General features: G+C 40.9%; 1 protein-coding gene across 1 annotated transcript; it reads right to left on the reverse strand.

Moving 5' to 3' along the window:
- Positions 1-2,045: 2,045 nt before the first annotated feature.
- On the reverse strand, positions 2,046-20,687 carry ugt8 (UDP glycosyltransferase 8). Its single transcript, XM_080515456.1, has 6 exons — positions 20,535-20,687; positions 13,612-14,441; positions 10,672-10,814; positions 6,450-6,526; positions 5,246-5,465; positions 2,046-5,050 (listed from the first exon to the last, which is right to left on the reverse strand). Exons 2-6 carry the CDS (start codon positions 14,437-14,439, stop codon positions 4,669-4,671), a joined length of 1,650 nt encoding a protein of 549 aa, XP_080371582.1. The 5' UTR covers positions 14,440-14,441; positions 20,535-20,687; the 3' UTR covers positions 2,046-4,668.
- Positions 20,688-22,473: the final 1,786 nt, after the last annotated feature.

A 22,473-nucleotide genomic window follows, 5' to 3' on the forward strand; every position in this document is an offset into this window, starting at 1 on the left:
AGTTATGGAATACTACTGCCCTCTACTGGACACTGGACTAACCTGCAAAAATGCGCCCTTAAATCTATGTTTGATATTTTCATGTAGATTACTCCATTTATTGGTACTCGTCAGACTGACCTGTTTTTTTCCCTTGCTGGAGTAATTTGATGTATTGATACAACATTTAGAAAACCAAAAGACCACAACTCATTAGACACATCTGCTTCTAACTGCACTTAAAAAAAAAAAAACAATCAAATCCAGGTCCAAATCAAGGACTTCAGTTTAAGCTCATGATTGACTTTTCGAAGACAAGTCGGTTCATTAAGTGAGTGAGCAGAATTAATTTAAGAAATACTCATATTTATAGCTATAAAAGTATTCTGTGTACCTTGATATTGACTCACATTACTGTGACACGTCCATGCAGTTTGAAGAGCAGACTCAGTAAAAGTGATTTCTCTGTTAAGCCTACAGATCTCAATCAAAACAATTTAGATGACCATTTCGCTTGATTATGGTATAAAACATTTCATTAAGGTACAAATAAAAAAAGAAAATATTTTCTGGTGAAATCAACAAGCTTAATTATTTTTCAGCGAAATAATTGGGCTTCATGGATCTTTCTCAATGTTTCTATTACATATCTTGTCATGGTTAGTTTAGCTTCAGGTTGATTTAGTGTTGGGTAAAGTCTTGCAATCCTGTCAAACCATTTACAAAGAAATATTATTTGCTCCAGGGCAGATCCATAGGTAGTGCTCTTGGAATATGCTGTGACAGAGATGAATAAACAACTCAAGGAAAGCCATCACTCATTTAGGCTTACACAAGCTAAGTCAACAATTTTGAAATGAACACACACACACACACACACACACACACACACACACACACACACACACACACACACACACACACACACACACACACACACACACACACGTGACCTGAGTCATGTTTCATTCATATTCTCACATAAAGGCCCTGAATTTCAGTGTGCACAAGATTAGAGCACACCCGGTTGTCAGACTGTTGGCAAATCCATCACTTAGATCTTGTGTAAAGAGGCAGGGCGCTGAGCTCTGTTTGCTAAGCCCACTTAGTCCAGCATAAAGTGTTTAATTGCTCCTGATGACTGTTCTTTGAGGTGAAGACTAAAGGTAGATAATAGGCACTTACAAGGTCTGAGCAGGGAGGTGCAGCACAGAATGAATAGGGATGTCTTGAATGATGCTCACTGTGTCGTCTGTGATATCAGATCGCCCCCCCCCCCCTAGACCTCCATTTCTCCCCCCCCCCCTTCCTGTCTCAGTTAACAGAACAGTGCCCGATTTGGCCACCAGCAACAACAAAAGAAAACAACTTCGAGAACGTAAATTAAACATACCTGCAGATGCTTGTGACTGTGGTGTGTGTGTGTGTGTGTGTGTGTGTGTGTGTGTGTGTGTGTGTGTGTGTGTGTGTACAGGCCCCTGCAGGCAAGTGAATAATTAACAGGGCCACTGAGCAAGGCAGGGTACCAGTCTGGGTGTTTCGTTACCCCGGCCTCACTCAACACAAGCATACAGCATTAGAAAACCCGATCTATCCGACCGACTGTGGGTGCTTGTGTGCGTGCACAGTTGGCTACTTTAGATGACTCTACCATTTGATACCTACACACACAAAAAAAACCCTCTTGCTGCTTGGTAACAACAGAAAGCCTATACATCACTTATCAAACTGAGACGGACATCGTCGGCTCCTGTAATCAACTTCAGCCTTGTTGTGCACAAACCGCACACAAATATCTGCTCAAAATTGTTGCCCAGGTGTACCAGCTGTGTAGTGGAAGAAGCGAAAAAAGCTCCTGGAACATTAAACCATGTTCGAGAAATTGCATTAGATGTGGTTCTTTTCGGCTCAAATGACATTTCAGAAATTCTATGAAATTAAAAGTCTTGTTATCAATCATAGAAATGCATGTACAAGAAAGTCTCAGTCGTCCTTGCAAACAAAATATGCATTTCTTTTTTTATTCAGCATTAGTCTTTTGTTTACAATCTATTTACAACATAGACACACATGACAGAAAGAAGGGAATAATGTTTCTTAAAAATCAAATTGCATTTAAATAAACGAGAGAGCGGGGATAGCTGCTACTGATGTGGATGGAAGAAGACAAAGACAACACGACAGAGACTGTGAGGTACGCACGGACGCGAGGTATCCGACAAAGGGACAGACAAAAGGAAGAGACAAGGGCACTACTTGAAGACAAAATGATTCATACTGAGGAAACACAGGCATCACTAGAACAGAGGACACGTCAGACGGCAGAGTATGTGCACGAGCAGGACAATTAAAGGATGGGTATCAATCTAGGCAGGCTCCAATTTTATTAATACTGTAAAATAACAAGAAAAGAAAACATTAACGAACAACTTTCTCTCCTCAGACCCTGTTCATAGCTTGTGTAGCATGGGCACGACCACCACCCAAACCAAACAGTCGATGTTTCAGATGATGACAATTCAAGTAGAAGTCTGTTTTCAGCGCGGCTTGATGGGGCTGCACAAGTACAGTTGTAGCTCACAGGGAACAGAAGATGGTGACATTATGACATAAGAGCATTTGTGAACATGTTACTCTGTCAACATTTGGAGCAGGTTAAGATAACTTTATTCTTATTCTTGTCTCCTATACGTGGCCGTGGGCGGCTTTGTTGAATTGGAAAATGAAGCTCCTTGCTATGATACAGCACGTATAGGTGTGTTCTGTGTTGCAAAAACAAAGACACCAACAGAGTTTCTGTGGCTGGTGAGCACCTGCCCTTCTGAAATATCCATTAGAGAGATACTGAATCCCCACAAACTCAAATGATACTCTTCCAGCTCGTCTTGTACTGTGATCCTGCTGACGGGGGTTTAAGAAAAGGGAATTTCAATGTGGGGGATTGGTGTCACTTTGACACATTGCTAAGCAGGGTAAAATCAGTGGGGTTCACCTTTATTAACTGAATTCTGGACATCTTTCCTCATTACACTCTCCTTCGTTCGGCATTTAAAAAGAACATACATGGTGAGTGAATGAAGGCCAAGAAACAAGATAAAACATAATGATAGATAAATTACAGAAAGAAACGAATTAAAAAAAAAAAAATTAAGATCGTTTTGCATATTTTGGGCATATAGCCAACTTCAGACTTTTTCTTTTTGCATGACTCAATGGGCTAAACGATACTACATATCCGTTTTGTTTCACGCACACACAGACCAATGCTGGATATTCATTTAAACCCCTCAAGCATTCAAGCATACTGCATACACACGTTTGCATAATGAACTGCCCCGTACAGAATGTGAACCACTCACACTCTTCAGTTAATATTACAAAAGATCTAGTTTGTCTAGTTTGTACACAAACCTCAACTGTAATGCCTTACAGACACTTTAGAGAAAATAAGCATTAAATGGACATTTCTACCTGAATCGTTTAAAACTAGCATTTGCTACACGCAAGACCAAATACATTCATCAACAGATAATTAACCAAGTAAATTGTAGATAATGCACAAAGTCAAGCGCAGCACTGAAAATGGCAATCAAGAGGTGGATGTGTATGAAAATAATAAATAAATAAGGGGTTCACAATTACAATATAGGTTTGACAAAATAAGTATTGGGAGTCTGCCTGTCCACAGTATCCTCAGTGGTGATCATTAATGTGTGTTTCTGTAATAAAATAATCACCTATTCACACAGACTAGCCAAACAGTTCAGCAGAGTTATTCTCCCGCAGAACAAAAGTCAGTTGAGATACAATGGGACCAAATAAGCGCAGTCACAAGTTGGCACTACTCTGTGAAAAGGGAACATGGTGTATTTTCCACACTGATTGCTCAGAAAAACCACAGCGGATACTGTGGATGAAGCACGAGAAGAAAGCACAGACCTGCGGATTACTGCAAATATTATTCCTTTTGTTTCAGATTCTGACAGTGTTGCAGTGTTGTCGACGAGCCGAGACAAGAGAGTCGACATCAGTCAGTTTTACCCCTTTTTGTTATAAGAAATAAATTAAAAATAAGACCATGTTAAAAAGGTTGAACATCAAAATGCCTTTGTACAGTAATAAATAGATGTATCCTCTATTTACAGTTGACCCAGACACATGGAGCTTGCAGTTAAATAAAATAAACTTTAGATTTTCTTCATCTATTTGCTTTTATGCTTTTGTTCTGAGGATGAAGGGCTGGCGCTCGGGATTTCCCCTCTTCACTATCCTTCCGCATTTGAGGAAGGCGGGAAGCCAACAGAGATTCTGCAGGAGTGAAGACGCATGCGTAGACCCAACACCCGCCAGTACGTCTTTTCTGTGGTTCATCCTCCACTGCTTTCCAATTTAGTGGTGTATCGCTGTAGCCGCTGAAGTTAAAAGTGGGTTAAATTTGCCTCATTGCACACTTACATATTCACCCACACACATGCACACACATATTTTGAGCACTCGATGTTTTGCTCTGTCCTCACACGATGCATTGTGTATCCTCCTACGGCCTCTTGCTTGCTTCCAAGTAGCAGTTGCCTATTGACACAGACCTAAGTACAGCTTTCTTTGTGAGCTTTTTATGAAACCGGTGAAGCAGACCTAGGGCTGTGTCCTCAGGGCAACTTCTTCCTCGTCTGTTTGACATCCAAAACGTTAATTCATCTTTTTCTCGGTTTTCAAGGCGCCGTTGCGTTTGTGTTGCCCATTGGCCACGCTCTCGCTATGACAATGTCCATTGGCGATGTTGCCATCATCCCTGATGTGGCCGTCGACGACTCTGTGGTCCCCGACGTTTCCCCTGAGCAATCGCGCCAGCCGCCGCAGGGCAAGACCCGCGAGAGCCAAGGCTGCCCCGACAGTAAAGATCACATCCAGCAAAAAGTACTGGTAGAGGGACACCTCATATACAGCTGAGCGCAGGTGGTTAGCACCATAATGACGGAGGATGTAGCCGATCCAGTAGACAGCCCTTTCCACTGGATGGCCTGGCTGATCTTTGTGAATGTTGGAGAGCAGACGTGCCTGGTGGCGGTATCTAGAAAAATAAGGGAACCAGGTGATGAGAAAACATTAAAGAAACAAGAAGACATTCCATTGGATATCGCAGGCACAGACATCAGGTTGAACCTGATTATGAAAAGGAAAGTGATTGTAAATAGAAGTGATTCCAGAACTTGTCACAAGATGGCACTAATGAACAATAACTTCAACACACAAAGCATTGTCTTACCTGCTGTCTGTGATGATGTTGGTCAGGGCAGTGAATAGGTCTTCCTCTGTCATGTATTTCCAGTGTAGCATGATACCCATCCCCTTGGCTGACACCCGAGTCATGGTGTCATAGTGGTCTCCAAACAGGGGCACACCTACCACCGGAACGCCATGATACATGGCCTCGTAGATACTGTTCAGGCCCCCATGACTCAAGAAGGCCCTTGTGTTAGCGTGGCCTAAAAGACATGAAGCAGGAGGTAAGTTCTTACATGCTCAGTGTTAAAAAGTCCGTTAGTCATTTTTGACTGGGTGGATTACATTTTATAGGTTTGTTACAATTTATACACACACACACACACACACACACACACACACACACACACACACACACACACACACACACACACACACACACACACACACACACACACACACACACACACACACACACACACACACACACACACACACACACACACACACACACACACACACACACACAGAGTTTTCATCACTTTACTTCTATGGAATAAAAAGAAAAGTACAGTTCACCGCAAAGACTGAAGTATTGTTCTTTTCAGTCTTGTCTTTTCTGTTCAGTATGTTGTAGACCCATATGGACATTCTCAGAAGCACTGAAGCTGGACGTCCTGAGTCAAGTTTGACAAATTGATTTTAGATTTACTGTCTAATAATGACCAATAAATTGAATCATGATCAAAAGAGAGATCACAGCCAGTATTAAGAGGCTTAACAACCGATAAAAGACCAAACAAAAATGTTGCTTTTGGATTCATTGTATTAAATACCTGTCAATGATTCAGCATCAAGTTAAACAAGAATGACGTTACAGTTTTGCACTCTTGCACAACACAATACTCGCTCATATTCTTCATTCCTGATGGCTTACGCCATCAAATTCTTCTTGCTATTGTGGTTGGCAAGTGAGCAGGTCACTCAAAGCTAAATGAGCCACACCTTGCACTTGGAAAAGAGTGTGTTTAAAAACTAATGAAGGATCAGCTATGTATGTGTCACAATGTGCCTTGCAACAAGCAAAATCAAATGCTTGAAGAGAGAAAAATAACTGGAGGGTTTTGTAAATTCTATTGAGTACGATAAATTCCAATAACGCAAAGCCAAACACTCTTCATTTCACTAATCAGACTGTTATAGAGACATTATGAGGGAGGCATGTGTTTTCTTCCAGATGTACCTACCTAGTAAGTCGTTTTGAGGCATCCAGTCAACAAGCTTAGTGTTGTTGCCAAGGTTACTGGGTGGAACACCAGAAAATCTATAAAGAAATAACAAAGAAATTGGGATCGAAAACGGCAAACAGCACCAATGTAGTTTATCTTGCTTTTTGAGCACAGTATGTTATCGTCTTCATGTGCAAACACTTAGAAAATCTTGATGTTCAACCAGAAGAGGTCAAGCACACATATGATATGATTATTACAACACCCCCCCCCCCCCCCCCCCCCCCTCCCGCAGAGGCTTTTTTTACTGATTAACAGGTTAAGATGTAAACATCACACTCTGCAGATGGTTTCTCTCTGACTGTGTTTCTCAGCTTGGTCATATCTGACATGAAGTGCTTTAACACATAGTGTATAATACCAAAAATATTTATAGAAAAACAGTCATTTTCAAAGTGAGCCTTTTGCTACATGATTTTCGTCTTTAAATTAGATGAACATTAAAATGAAATGAATGGAAGGCAAAACTATGAACTACTTTATCAAAATGCAGATGACCAGAACCGAATGTGTTATGTATTAACCGAATGCACTGATCCAATAAATGTATGAAAACTATTTTAAAAAAGGTAAATTCCTGAACGAGTCTCTATTGAACCTATTGTCGTTATGGACACACTCGAGTGGAAAAGGTAGTTAAAGTCCAACCAACTTTCGCTGGATTGAACTTCTGTGTTCATTCATTACTATTTTTTACAATATGCGAAACGCCTACAGCGATATGCGAAACGCCTACAGCGACGCCTATAATCACTCCTGTAGTCACTCACAAGTAGTGAGCAGACAGAGACAACTTTTAGGACAGTTACTAATTAATCATCTCCATTTTGCATTATTGAGCTACTGAGTGAGCCAAAAGTAGCTGGAAGCTGATAATGTGGAAATGTCCAAAGCGGGACATCAAAGTTGTAATGACACAGCAGCGTTTCTGAACAAGCGTTGCCAAAATCGTTGACTTCAAGTACTTTCTACTGGCAAAGAGATTGTGTTTGACATTCTTGATAATATCGTTACCCAATTTAGATTAAAAAAAAAAAAAAAAAAAAAAAAAAGTTTCAACGAAATGGCCAGTGGCCTGTTTCTGTGCAGCAAGTGACGCTCCTGCCAGCAGTCCAGCAGAGCACACGGAAAGCGGGGATGGGGACAACACCTTCACAAGTGAAGTAGCTAACTAAATATTTATAGCCATTTGCACAATGGAAGTCTCGAGAAACTAGGCCACCAACACGTGTCCACACGTTCACGTAGCTGTACAATTTACACAACTTAAGCATTTTCTTTAATGAAGGTTTCTCCATAAGCAGAATATAAACTGCTCCAATTCAAGCATTTCATCAGTTTCCTCCAATAATTCTGGTCGTTGGCCGTTTGTCTGGCAACTTCATAGTCAATATAAGATTCGAGGGGAAAATGTGAGCAGTACGTCATCTTCTCAGCCCTTTTGTATAACAATTGGAAAGAAAACATTTCATCGAGCAACCGATTATTATATATTATATCTTTGAATCCTTTCATTGAATTTTCTTAAGTCAACCTCTTGTTATCCGTTATTGTGCAGCACTGCAGTGCACAGGGGGGGGGATGCATTGTGTTAATACTCGCCAACTGAGATACCCGTTTGTGAAAATGGCTAAATTAAACAACTCAATTGAACAACTTCAGTATCTCATCCGATTGTCCCTGAACAAAATGCACAGGCACTTGCATTTGGACTCATTGCAGTATACCGGTTATGATGAGTATGTGCGGTATTATATGCATGTTTGTTGGAGGCCGCCGTTGTGTGTGAGGAAGCAGTTCCACACACACAGCATATGAATGCAACATTCTGACCCCCATCTGTCCATCTCTGTCTGCTTCCATCCCAAAGCCCAAACTCTTTCATCTCTTTTTCATTCTTGAACAAAGCGTCGATTCATTGTCCTGCCAATCAAAGCCAACATTCACGGAGCCAATTATCAATGACACGATTCATTTGGCTGGGACCCTGTTCCTCTAATCAGCCCTCTTCCTTTTCTGTGCCCTCAGTTTGGAGGAGGCACTGAAAGCGGCTGTATCATACAAGGCTACACTGCGACCCTTGAGAGTTACAAGATGGTTATGTGTTTCACTTTGACTTCCTTGAATGGCAGATAAGTCACAGTAAAAATTGTGGTTGCATCACTTCCTTTAAATCTTCATACACCAAAATTCTGCTCGGGTTGCCGGAAAGCACAGCAAGCTTTCTGACAGGTGAAACTACAGTGTTCAGGTCTCCCCGCGCTCTCCTCCCAGCCTGTTCTCTTATGTCTGTATTCAGGTTTGACACGCAAGTAAAATAAAAAATTTAAATACTGGTTTATTGCATGCATCAATTTGTTAGTGCTGCGTACAAAAGAAAGAGAATCTTGAAGCGTAGGTCTTATGCAGGTTTTGAATTCTTTAAACATTTTACATGTTCTTGATGTGGCAGCAAATACGTCCAAATTAATTTCCAGAATATGTTTTGTTCATGTCTTTGGGTAAAACGTTTTAACTCCACTGTGTTCCCAAACTGAAGTAAAGTGAGTGCTTTTCATTTTTTTGTCTCTCTCCAACACTTTGACCCAGACTCTGAAACTGCACCATAATTATGCGATAGGACCTCATTCCTATTTGGTGAATTCAATTTAGGTATTATTTAAGTGTTGTAGCCCTTCTTTATAGGCGTCTATTCTGTATTTCAAGGATTTTTTTGTTTTTAAAAAAAAGTACAAACAAAACAGGGAATTAAATGAAATAAGAAACTTTAGTGAGAATTCTAATGTTTGTTCTTTCGTTGCACTTCATCTATCCTTTTTAAAATAAACACCAACACATCATCAGCAAACGCTTATGATGATGAAGGCGTAGCAACATGAATATGTCAACTCAAAGATAAAGAATAAATAGTCTTTCCAAGGAAGCAAATTAAATGCTCATTTAAAAAAAAAATAAAAAAATTCCACACTGAGCGTTGATATTGCTGACTGTGACAATATTATATTATAGATACCATCTGAAAGAAAAACACACCTTTTGTGTAAGGAGTGGCTTGTTGTTTGCAGAATGACTTATCTCAGACCTTTAGTCATTCAGTTCTTGCTGTTTTGTTATTCATCATCATTAGGTTTAGAAATATGCTCTCATTACTCTTCCCTGTAGATACTATCAGATATTCCGGCACAATGTGATATTATTGCCAGCGGCAAATTATAATAACATCTCAACTACCAGAAAAGAACATTTTTTAAGTGAAATGAAAATGGCATCACTTCGTTCACAAATTCAAACTATTAAAATTTCAAGAGAATCCTGAAAAGGTGCACCTAAAACAAATCAAAAGTTAAACCTAAAAACCATAGACTAGGCGCATGCTTTCAGGAGTATTTACACTGGTAAAGACACACCACAGTTAAAGGTTACTAGGCCATTTCAGCACTTGTGATATTGATGCTCAAACGTTTTCTCCCGTTTGTTGGATCAGAAATGCACAAAACGATGTGGCAGAGTACTGTTAATGAGTCACAGAGAGAGAGGAATCGAGAGCGTGATGAACCAAATGCACGTTTTACCATGTGATTAAATGTTCAAGAGAAGACGAGACTTCAATCACAACTACCCTTTTGTTGGAAAAACACAAACTATTACAATAACTTGCACACAAGTTTCTACCTCATCTGTCCTCTGCTGAAAAGTTCAATCAAACTAACGTCTACAGAGAAAACTAAGGCGTCAGCCAAGCATGCAAACCTCCTGGATTACTTAATTGTTATGGGTTTTCCAAAATCAAGGCAAACCCCACCGTAATAAATGTATGCTGTCCTTGGGGAAAAAACGTTGTCTTCAGGTAAGGTCAGAGTAGAGTACTCAGTTGTGTTTGATCAGCTAGATGACCTCAGATAACTGCCTGAAGGCTAAGAGGAGGGGTTGGACTGTGACCTCAAAAGGCAGCCCCCGATGGAGAGAGACAATGTGTTGTCCTCGCTTTACAATGAGTCGCAGTACAGCAGACGGTGGGGGGGTCCTGCATGAACAGTAAATATATACAAGCCAATTCCTCTGTGGTTCACAGCCTGCCCGAGTGCCGAGCCGAACGTTGTTGTCGAATCGGGTCAGACTGCTGCAGAGTGCTGCTCACATCTGTCGCAGTAACAGCTGTGCATGAGCAGATTTTCTTTACCTCCAGATGACACGCTGGGGCAGCCTGGCGAGGGCTCCCGCCAGTTTGTGAGCTATGTCGTGGGAAAGGTACTTCACTCCTGCGCCAAACGACACGACCACAAAGCCATGCTCCGCTGTGTCATTCACCCATGCCTCAAAATCCTGTGCAAACATGAGGGGGGGGGGGGGGGGGATACATTACAAATACATTACTCAGGTGGTTGGCTTACAAAACATAACCTGTAATAATTGAATGATTAAAAAAGAAACTCAATATTTGCTTATTATTTACATAAAGCTGTATTACTCACAATGTACTCATCTTTAACAACACTTGATTTCTTTTTATTTGGAGTCTTAAAATATCACAGGCGCTGCCACTATCTGATCCTTTTCATTTCAAACAAGATGCTTGCTCCAATTCATCTGTGCTTACCTCATAGCTACATTCAGAGTGAATTGTCCTTCACTGATATTAAAAGGTGTTAAACATGAGGTTTCTGGGCCAAATTCGACCTGCCAAATGGTCTTTTGGTCTCACAGTAAAAGTAACTTGGGGTAATATAACATAACACAGACTGGGAAATTAAATTGCAATCATCTTTCTCAAGAGATTGCAGGTTGTTCATATTTAGTTCATGACAAAATATTATGTACTTGGACTACATTGGTGCATGTGTAACTCGCATACGAGTTTTTACTGAAGCCTCACTGAGATCGAATGAACCTGAATGCTGTAAATAAAATAATTGAGGTCTGTGACCGTAATTTCCAATTATCTGATTTTAATTTTAAGTAACTGGTGATTACAAGAGAATCGCTGAGGATAATTAAATGCCTTTATGATCAAAATGAATCGAGTTATATGTGAAATGAAATAAAGTGACTCTACCATCTGATTTAAAGCATGTCTAATTCTAAATAATTAACAAAACATCACTAAGACTACATTTTAAAAGAGGTCAGTATATCAGCTTTGCACAGACATAAATATAGAATAACAATTTCAAAAACACCCACAATTTTAACACTTACCCTTCTATACATTATAACACATTTGCATTATCAGTCAACTCATATGTTGGGGCATGCAGGTATGTTGTCATCTCAGTTCAGTCATTTTAGTTTTTTATGAAACCAAGACATTTGATTTGACAATTCATTGATGCTGACTTTAAACAGCATTCACAATCCTAAAACTGGCAGGTCAATAAATATCTCAATATCTCAAGGAGACGATCACTATCTCTTTACCTTTTATGACCTAATTTCCTTAACAAAGTTGGCCAAATCTGATGAGGGAGACTGCAGCAAGTCCTTGTAACCCCCGTCTTCATTCTTGGGATCATATTCAAATTAAATTCTACACTAAAGCGAGCAGAGGGAGGGAGGCCAATGGTCCAGCTGCAGCAGCCCAGGCCGGCCCTGGCACAGAGCAGCGACAGGACACACTGGGCTCTGTGTCCCAGCAGCACAGCCCTACTGTCCCTACAACGCAGCCTTAGTGACCCCATAAAAGAGTCTCAGTGTCCCTAGAGTTCGGCCCAGAACAATGACCTCGTTCTCCTTCCATTTCCATTCTAACTCCCTCCACACAACGCAGCACAATGTCCCCTATTGGCTGGAACGGCATTCCAAACCCCCCCGGCAGCAGATACCGACGGCCCGCGCTCACAGTGTCCAAACGCTGGACTAACCCCCGTCACTACCCGCCTCTGCTCTCCATGACTCCCCTCCCATGCTGCTCAAAATCAACCATGTCCGTTCAACCCAAACCCACCCTCGACCCAGGCTCATCCAGAAAAGCTGGTCTTTGTCGCAGGAAGTGATAAGAACATACAATAGAAAATACTTTATTAATCTCAAGGGGAAATTCTCGACACTCGACAGCTAATATGACCATTTAAGAAATGTTTTAACAAGAGAAGTGCGGAACCTCCACATTGAGCACTCATCTTCAAACAACTAAACGTTGTAAATTGCAAAAGGTATTAACACCCGTTTCCCAAAATATAAAAAATAAACTCATTGATTAGATGTATTAATTCTTGCAATTAACAGAACCACAAATTACAACGTATGGTAGAACTTCAATCATTGATGACAGCCGTTAAAAAGATTTGACTGCTGTACCTATCAGAAAACATAAACATGTGTCAAACTGAATGAAATCTTGTTATGTCACGGTGTATCTTACAGAGAGAACTCATACATCCCGAGCATGACGGTCCAAAATATCTGAAAATGTATGCAAGGAAACATCTACGAGTGCTCTGAAATAAAGAAAAAGTTCAAAAATCAACTACTTGTCTTACACGCAAGTAAGAAAGGTTGCGTGTCTTCTTAGTCAAATAAGGGCCTAAGTAACAATAAGTCTGCATCCTGCCTCTGAATCCAACATTTGCATGATGGCAAAGTCAAACTATTCCACCCTAAATTAGCAATGATGCTGCAGTGTCTCTGTCAACAACCGCTCACGTCAAGCTTGGGCTCTCAGTGTGGTCTGAGCGGGCGTGACACATTTGTGACATTTCTTATTTCGGCTGTGCATCTATAAATGAATTAAACCATCTGAGAATAAAAAGTAAATGACTTTGTGGCAGGCTCATAATAGATAACCGTTCTGCACATTAAATAGTGAGATATGACACTTGAAACTTCGTCAACCACAAGAGATTTCGAACTATAGTTGACCGAGCCATAACTATAACCTTAACATTTCTGGATTAGGTCAGAGAGGCAAAAGGCAACTGGGCTGATTTATGGCTACAGTGACTTTTAAATTAGGGTGATAAAGTACCTTCGTGTTGAAGGTGTTCAATCTGCTGCTTTAACCCAAAAAAACATATTGCCGAAATGCTCTTGTGCATGAAACCACAGATCTGCCCCTGACAATCTTGCTCTCCATTGCTACCTGCCTCACAGTGTTTAATTTTTTGCATCCTCTCTGGGTACTCACCTCTGGCAGTGGGCTGGGGGGCTTAGTGAGGATGCCCCCGATGTACACCACGTGTGGAAGAGTGGGTCTGGGGAACTCCAGAGCCATATCAGTGCAGAGCATCCACAGCCGGCTCCCCTGCACCAAGTCGGCCATGGCCACTTCCGGTTTTACTCCATGTTTCTTCATAATGCGGTCATACTTTGGCAATGCAATATAATGGACTCCAAAGCGCTGCACCAGGTAGACAACTGTGTTCGCGATTCTCTGCATCAAGGACATGCGATCTGTCATCAAAGAGTTGAACTCGGGTACGTATGACAACGGGGCCGGGGCTCCAACTTCCGCCGGGTACCACAAGCCGGTGCTAAACACGGCATATTGCACACCCAGGATGTGAGCGATCACGAAGCCACACATCTCATTGGGGTCCACGAGCAGCAGGTCGAACTTGGCATCTTTCAGGCGGTTCATTACTTCAACGCTGCCAACGACAGCGTCACAGTTCTGAGAGTAGTGGTCAAGAATGTCAAACAGTTCCAGAAACGTCAGGCGGCCTGAGAAGATATTAGTGACTTTGGATTGGAGGAAATTGTCAGCAGTGCTGCTGTTAAAGATCCCCGGGTATTGTTGTAAGTGGTAGTGAGGGGAGGGCGGGACCTCGCGACCCTCGGAAATTAGAAAATGGGTCTCATGGCCCTCCTTGTGCAACGCCGTGGCCAAAGTCTTGAAGATGTAGAGGTGGGATTCGAACATGATGGGTGGGACCACGATCACCTTTGCGGCCTGTGTTGCACTGGCACTCAAGATGATGAGGCCAAGGAGGAGTAGTGATGGGGGTAGTAGCATGGCTGAAAAAAGGAGAAAACAAATCATGTTAGTCTTGTATAAGAGCAAAGCATGTGCACAGTACAAGCATCACAATATCATACTTCAGACATCACGATATAGTGATACCACAGGAAGAGAATCAATCAGGCTTATATCATACACTCTAAATCAAGGGGCACAGACATGCCAATTAGATACAGAGTGGGTCAAAATCAGTCAAACGACAGCAGAATAAATTATGAAGATTGACAACTATAAATATTTCTGCAAAGAGGCGTAAGTACAATATGGACACCTCATATTAATTAGCACTAAAAATTTTAATGAGTTCAATGTTCATAATTTTGACATTTTTAACAATTTCCAAATTAAAATCATGTGTTCTGAGTTTTGGAATTTTGTTGCATCCAAAGAAAATGCTACAAACCTCATGTGTAATGTGCCAAGTCTACAGGAAGATCTGAAATAACCATCTGTTGGCCCTGCCATCAGTGTTGTGGTACGTCTGCTACTCTTACAGAAGAAGTGCACTTAACCAATAAATATACCCAAAATGGAAAGTTAATGTCTTTGCAATGTCATCCTGTGTGTGACATTAGAGCCTCTGTGGAGCCTCTTATGGCCCGTGGAGCGCACGTTAGCCACCTGTGCATTGAATCAGAACTTCAATTCCACCTGTGTGAGTACTTCAGAACTTTACCAAGATCAGCCTGACATGACATAAACGATCAAAAGAAAAATTAGGATAGAAAACTCATCAAGTTTGAGCCGTTAACACTTTCTCCAGCTTCACTTCCATCAATAAGCCACATTACTTGTAGGCAGTAGCCTCACATAACCAACAAATCAAACGTCCTACACATCAAATGTGGAAAAATAAATTCATTTGTGCCAGAGTTCCAGCTTAGTTTCAATCAGCTCATGGTACATATACTAAGACAATAGAACATTTCAGTGTTTGCATGTTTGTGCAGTTCTCCGTCAATATTTAACCTTCCCTCATAAACCTCTTCTTGTCTTTTAACATAGTTCAGCTTCACCCTTTCATCCCGCTCACTCTGTGCACAGCCGTCACTGACATGGCGTGGGCAGCACCAACGTCATTCTAAACCTCCAGTCGTTCTATTCACAAACACAAAGAGCCATTATGGGGCCTCTATGGCATAGCCTGGGCCTATATGCCTACACTCGCTTCCCTTCTCACTTGGATTAATCATCAACAGTGGAAACTTACTGATGGAGAGCCATTGATTATTTGAGGTTTTTTTTTTTTTTTTTTTCAGGGCTTCGTTCTATATTATATCATAGAAAATAAAACATTTTGTGATATACTATATATATATATATATTTATTTATATGCTTTTTAAGGAGTAAGACAACATTTGCGTGATTGTTCACAACATTTGTATAGACACTTTCCCTCAAACTTGGATTCAACTTGATTTTACCCCCCACCCCCCACGTGTACTTCAGCTCATAAAGGTGCCATTTATCTGGAACAGGTCTTGACTAATATGGCATCACAAACATTATATACCGTATGCAGCTCTGAAGGGGACGCAGCGTATGTGTGGCAGCAGGCCTGGGTGTGTCCGACTGCCTGCAGGTATAAGCCGTTTGAATGCGACTATACATTTTACAATGGGCATAAAGCACTGACCTAAACAAATGGAGCCTAAGTGGTCATTTCTTCACACCACACAAGATAGCACTCATATTACAAGTCATCGTTGCCCGAGTAATATCTCTTGATTGCATTGCCATTATGTTTGAATCTATATTGAATGGCGTGGTCTTTGTTGCTTCCATTGACCATCTCCCAATAGCATCTGAATAAGAGTATGAAGCACATCAGCCATCTGTTTACACACAGTATGGAGTTTCTTGCTGAGCTCAGCAGAGGCCCGATGCAAAGTGGACTCAAGGCAACCACCATTTTCTTTCGCATTGTCCTTCATGTACCGTTACAAATACCTCCCGATCCAGACTGCTGACGGCAACTATAGAAACCAGCCACTGTCTACCGACAACTGTAATGCGTCACGACTTAGGTTACCAACAATGGAGTCTGGTTACCGCGCACACGGGGACAGGTGAGGAAGTGATCTGGATTAAGAGAATTAGCAGGTTCGAAATGAAGAGATGGGCGACTTAAAGTAAAGTAGAAAAAAAGCACAAAATGCAAGAACGTCAAAGTTAGGAAAGTCTTTTTCTGGAGAACATTTTAAAGTATATCATATGGAGTAAAGTATATCATCACCAGGAGAGCTTGGAGCTATACACCTATGATGTTGATATGGTTAAATGCTTTGATTCACCACCCAGCTAATAAAAAAGAAATTTAAATTATATAAACATGGAAAGTCGCAGCTCAGCAAATTTTAAAAACAATGACAGAACATGCATGCATTATTATCTACACATAAATCTTACATTTGTCCAGCGTAAACATTATTTTACCCACTGTATTCATATTTTCCCTAAATCATACAATTAATCTGACAACAAAATGTTTCAGATGAACCTATGAATTATTAAATGTAGCAAGAGATAAACAAAGACAAGACTATTTGAAGATTTGCTCTAAATCTTTTTACCACATTGACCTGCTTTCTATCCACAGGAGCTAAGCACAGGTAGTTTTTGAATTCCTTGTAATGAGGTAAATTATTACATTAAAAACTGCCACAGACCTGTGAACTATGCACAAATAGTTTCTTTGTAGCCGCCAGTGGTTCGTGTGAGCACCACTTTGACTCTGACGAATAAAATTTTAACAACAATAAACAGCAACAATACCACTGTAATCATCTTAGATAATTAAATGGTTTATATTACATCTTTCTCAGATATTTCTCTAATATTCAAACCAATTACAGCTTTGGCTGCAAGAATTATTTATCCATTCAGTCACACAAGATGGTAATTACACAGTGATTAACAATCTCTAATGCCCTAATCTAGATGAACATTTTTCTTGATTTAGCGCAGCAGGAGGAGCAGACACGCTGCAAACTCAGCAGGGGTTCATTAGCTCATTGCAGCCTGTTGAGAGGGGAGATATGGCATCCAAGATCTCACATTCAAGAATAACAAATTTGAAAGAAACTACTACTCTGGCATATTTGCTTTCAAACGGAGCAAGATAAAACAATCTGAAGCTTATTTGTTGCAAAAAAGTGAAAAGTGAAAGGCAGTTTCTGTTAGTTCCACTTGACTTTTTTTTTTTATTAAATGATCACATATTTTTAAATCTGGAACATGGCACACAGGCGAAATATTCTCGGACACATATATCACTTTAGCTTTCAAGTGATATTTGCTCAACCCATGATGACTACAGATTGGGGAACGACTTGAAAACTGCCAAAAGCTGTAAAAAGTGATGAAATCATTAACTTATGGCATGCAATGCTTAACACATCACAAGTCAAACCCTGATAATGAATTCTCACATGCCAGCATGTGCAGTGTGCTTAGTCGCTGCATGTCAATGTTGACCTTAGGGAATGTCTTTGGAAAAGGTAGGAATGAAATGCGGCACCGTAGGCACTCGTGTACCGAGGGCAATATATTGACTTGCAACTTCAACGTGAGGGACGACGACACAGATATGGTGAGGAGATTTTAGTGAAAACTAAATGAAGGAAGAAAAAAAAAAAAAACATGCCATATCACATGATGTTTACAAGGGAAACATGGTCTGTCTTTATACCCGTATCTATTCATCAGCTTTTGACAGATAGATGGATATATATCAAAAGAAAAGTTCATGGAAGAATGAAATACCAGGCCTTGATCATTCGATTCACTCATATGATTCATTCAGTGTGGACTTTAATGTGACAGAAACATATTAAGCTAATGCAACACTCTATTCTCCATTTGCCTTCAGCAAACATTTCCCGACACCACTTCCCCAACAATCCAAAAGTGCTGTGAGCCTCCACACTCCCAGACAAGAATTGACACAAAAGAAACTGGTTCGACAGGATCTTTGTGACCAAGAGTTAGTAGATGGCATCACAAGTAAACATGAAAATGTGACTCCTGTAGCTATTCATGGCCTTATTAATATACCAAACTAAAAATTGCAGTTGTTGTAGCGTGGGTACACACAACCTGTGATAAGTCCTGTGATACTTATTGCTCCATTACAGCTCACAGACTTCATACAAAAGAATACAGCTATGGTATGCTGGGTAAGCGTAGGTGGTCTTATTTTGTAACTTTACTTGAAGACACACCTCATTGTGGCACACATGTAGTCCTAAGTGGTACAACTTTACCATGAAGAATTTTTTTTAGGGTGTATTTAATTTCAAGATGTTACTCTGTGTGCCTTGACCAAGACTATCCTCGCCTTTGATCGCAGTTTCAAAGCAGGGGATTTTCTGAATAAGCATCAGGTGATTGGTTAGTATTGGGCAACATGACTGGCTGAGCGAGTGTTAAAGGCTCAGCACGTGCACAATAGATTTTGAAATACCATTGGCTTTCAGACTGAGGAGGACAAGCCAGTGTGGTTCACCGTCAGGTGGGGGTGATTTCACACCACTCTGACAAGTAACTCAAAACACCAGATAGTGACAAATAATGTGGGGTGGTTTTTGTTTTTGCTTCTGTTGAGAATCTGTGTCATATGTGAAAAGAGCTTCAAATCAGTTGTGATAAATTCAGAGAGAAAAGTGACTTTTTTTCCCCGAAGTAGATGCAGATGGGTAGAATAAAGATGCGCTCCAAAAATGTATCAGCGTGATTATATAGTCATGTCAAAATTTTACAATTGGCAATATGACAACAGTGAAGTGCGGCCAGGGGAGGTAGGTGAGGCAGTGCCTCACCTGCCATCATGAAATAAGAAAAAAGAAAAAAAAAGAAAAACGTACATAAAACAAATATTAATATTTTCCATTGATTTGTGTTAAAGATGCATTTTCAGTACGACTCTACACAGTTTTGATATTTTATTAAGTAAAAGGCGCAGAATTTGAGTATTTGGAGACCAAATCCACAGTGGAGAGCTGTGCCTCATGTCTGACTGCGATCCAATACAAACGGGGTCACATGATGTTGCCCGTTTCTGTTCCTCAGCATATCACCAATATGAACTTTAGAGAAATATTTGTTATACAGCGTGACTCTCTACAGTATGTGTAATGTCTTTAATATATGTGTGAGATAATTGTTACCGCTGATCGTAACAATAAAGCCAGTGAGGCACGCAGGTTACCCAGCCTCACCTCAAGGGGGCATACGTGAACTGAACTTTGGTCATAATCTCCATTGATACCGAGTTTTTTATTTTTTTATTGTTTTGTTTTATTATAAGATAGGAGGAAGTCGAAACAAATTCAAGCAAAGTATGTGATAACAAAACCTTTGGCCTAAAATATTTTTTTCTTATCGCTTTGATAGACAACCTTTGTTAAAATTGATTAAAGCACAAGAATTTAAAGTTTGAAAATCAACCGAAATTTTTACTGAAGGTCAAAATTAAATTTGTGCTGCACACATCTCGACACTTCAATTTATTTACAGTAAATATGACGTGCTTGGCCATAAGACTGGGTGCTCTATCCATTTCTATAAAAGACACTTTCTTTCTGGGACAAATATGTTCCTGTGTATATGTTTGTGTTGGTCTAAGTGTAATTGAAAGAGGAATGCTGATGATGGGATATGAAGCATAGCCAGTTGATGCTGTTGGATGAATCGTGAAATAAGACGCTCTTTTCAGTTCTTACAATTGTAAATCTGAATCCAGAGGAGTCAGTGCCTCACCAGCCATGAACCTCACACCGCACGTCACTGTGTCACTTTCAGCAATCGCTTTGTGATGATAAAGCAGCAAAACGACTGCACCTGCAACCGCGAGAGGAAGAGTTTCGGCTGCCGCACACGATCACCTCCAGTGATAACAAAAGTAATCAGAATTAAAAAAAAATAAAAAAAAATCAAATAAAAAAGTGTTGCTGATACCAACGATAACTTCGTGCTACATGCGCAACCTGGAGGACAGAAACCTGGCGTTTCGTTGTTGCGTAGCGCGCGCGCGCGCGCGCCGCGTTTGACGGCGCACCTGTTGCACCTGAGATTCTTTTGGCCTTACCTTGAGACTTGACTGTCGCTCAGTGGGCAGAGGTGAACCTGCTGCAGCCCCGGTTCCCCTCAACACAACTTTCAAACGGCGGGGGAGGGAGAGGCGACAAGAGGAGTGGAGAGTACTCGGGCAAAAATAAAAGGGCTGCAGAGTTCGACGGATCCCCGGGCATCGAACACGGGCGGAAGGAGCGCTAACCTCGCAGTCCCTTTCTGAGTCCTGGGAGGTGGAAGGCGGGACTTGCTGCGTTGCAAAAATGAAGAGAAGGGAGTGGCGGAAAGAGACATGGCGAGAGAGAGAGAGGGAAGGGGGTGGGGGGGTTAAGTTAAATAAGGGTGGAGTGCACAGAAGAGCTCATGCAGGTACTCTGACTGATGCAGGTAACTCCATCTGTGTTGATACTGTCAATTTCAGGGTGAGTTTAGAGGTCACAAGTTAGTTTGCAGTGAGTGGAAGGCAAAAAACAACTGTCTCACCCTGTGTGCCATCTTCTTCTAAATAATAGCCCAGTTAATTGTGCTGCTTTATTTAGCAACAAACACTACAAACGATTTCACATTCTCAGATGTTGAAGTAATGAACCAATTACTGTAGGTAGGCAGTATTCCTGGATAATTATAAATGTTTATAAATGAAAAGTATTTCACTACTTTTAAAGTCTCTCCTGAGCTGCCCGTGTTTGGATATCATCATTTTTGTTGCCATTACAGTTACTTATTTAACATCAGAAAGTCCCTGTTCAAATATAGAATGATTTTTCAAACAGAATGATTGAAGATACTCTTGTTCATAATGCAGGCAAATCAAATTGAGTGCCCGATATTGCCAACGCAAATCAAATAGGGTTAAAAATAAATAAATAAATCATACATTTTGACTAGTTAAGAGTGCTTTCATATAAGTATTTTGCAGCACTTCACCATATTCCAGCCAATCCCAACAAACTGTGGGCAATATATACAATACACCCTGGACAGGCTGCCAGGCCATCACAGCGTAAACACATACACACAACCACACACTCACACTCACATCTCGAGGCAATTTAGGGTCACCAATTAACCTCACATACATGTTTCTGAACTGTGGGAATATGAGGAGGAAACCCACACACAGACGGTGCGAACATGCAAAGTCCACACAGAAAGGTTAGTAGTTGAACCCAGAGGCAAGTGTGCTAACCTCTGTGCCACCAAGGAGCCATATTGTAAGATAATTAAAAGTCATAAAAAGTTTTAGTGCGAGTCTATTAAAACATAAAGCTTTTCAGCTGTTAGCTGACATGTTGGCGATACTGCCAGTTTGCTAGTTTGAATCCCAACATCAATGGACTGCAGTAGTAGGTCTCTGAGCAAGGCCTTAGTCACTGACTGCTCTCCGGCCCAACTCAGAAGTCCCTCCTAAGAAATCTTCCTGTGTGCACATAAACCACTTGGAGTTCCCTTCTGTGACTTCACTCACATCCTGTTTCTAAACGGTGTGTGTGTGTGTGTGTGTGTGTGTGTGTGTGTGTGTGTGTGTGTGTGTGTGTGTGTGTGTGTGTGTGTGTGTGTGTGTGTGTGTGTGTGTGTGTGTGTGTGTGTGTGTGTGTGTGTGTGTGTGTGTGTGTGTGTGTAATAATGTGTTTATAGTTTACAGGATGTTTTTGATACACAATGTGATATGTCTGGACCCCGTAAGCATTTCACTGTTGTGGGGGGCTTGGTCAACTCCCCAATTGGGAACATGTTGAGATATGGCAGATCTTTATCAGACAGAAAAGAGGTGTGGGATAGAGAATTTAAAGGCTGAGTCGATTGTGATTTTGCTGACAGCAGACCTTCACTGCCACACAAAGGCCTATGTCTGTGTACATGGTAAACACATGCATGCAAAGTCAATAAAACAGAGGGAGATGCAATGTAATTTTGAGGTAGGGATGGGGGTGTTGGAGGGTGTAGTTCAAGAC

This window comes from Blennius ocellaris, assembly GCF_963422515.1.
Source record: "Blennius ocellaris genome assembly, chromosome: 3".
In the NCBI taxonomy this organism is placed as follows: domain Eukaryota; kingdom Metazoa; phylum Chordata; class Actinopteri; order Blenniiformes; family Blenniidae; genus Blennius; species Blennius ocellaris.

Bases quoted from the DNA above. Each gene is read 5' to 3' on its own strand.
- ugt8 (XM_080515456.1), bottom strand. From the start codon at position 14,439: ATGCTACTACCCCCATCACTACTCCTCCTTGGCCTCATCATCTTGAGT. The intron at 10,815-13,611 runs GTGAGTACCCAG...ATGTTTGCACAG, and splicing joins CCCCCAGCCCACTGCCAGAG to GATTTTGAGGCATGGGTGAA. The intron at 5,466-6,449 runs GTAGGTACATCT...CATGTCTTTTAG, and splicing joins GCCTCAAAACGACTTACTAG to GCCACGCTAACACAAGGGCC.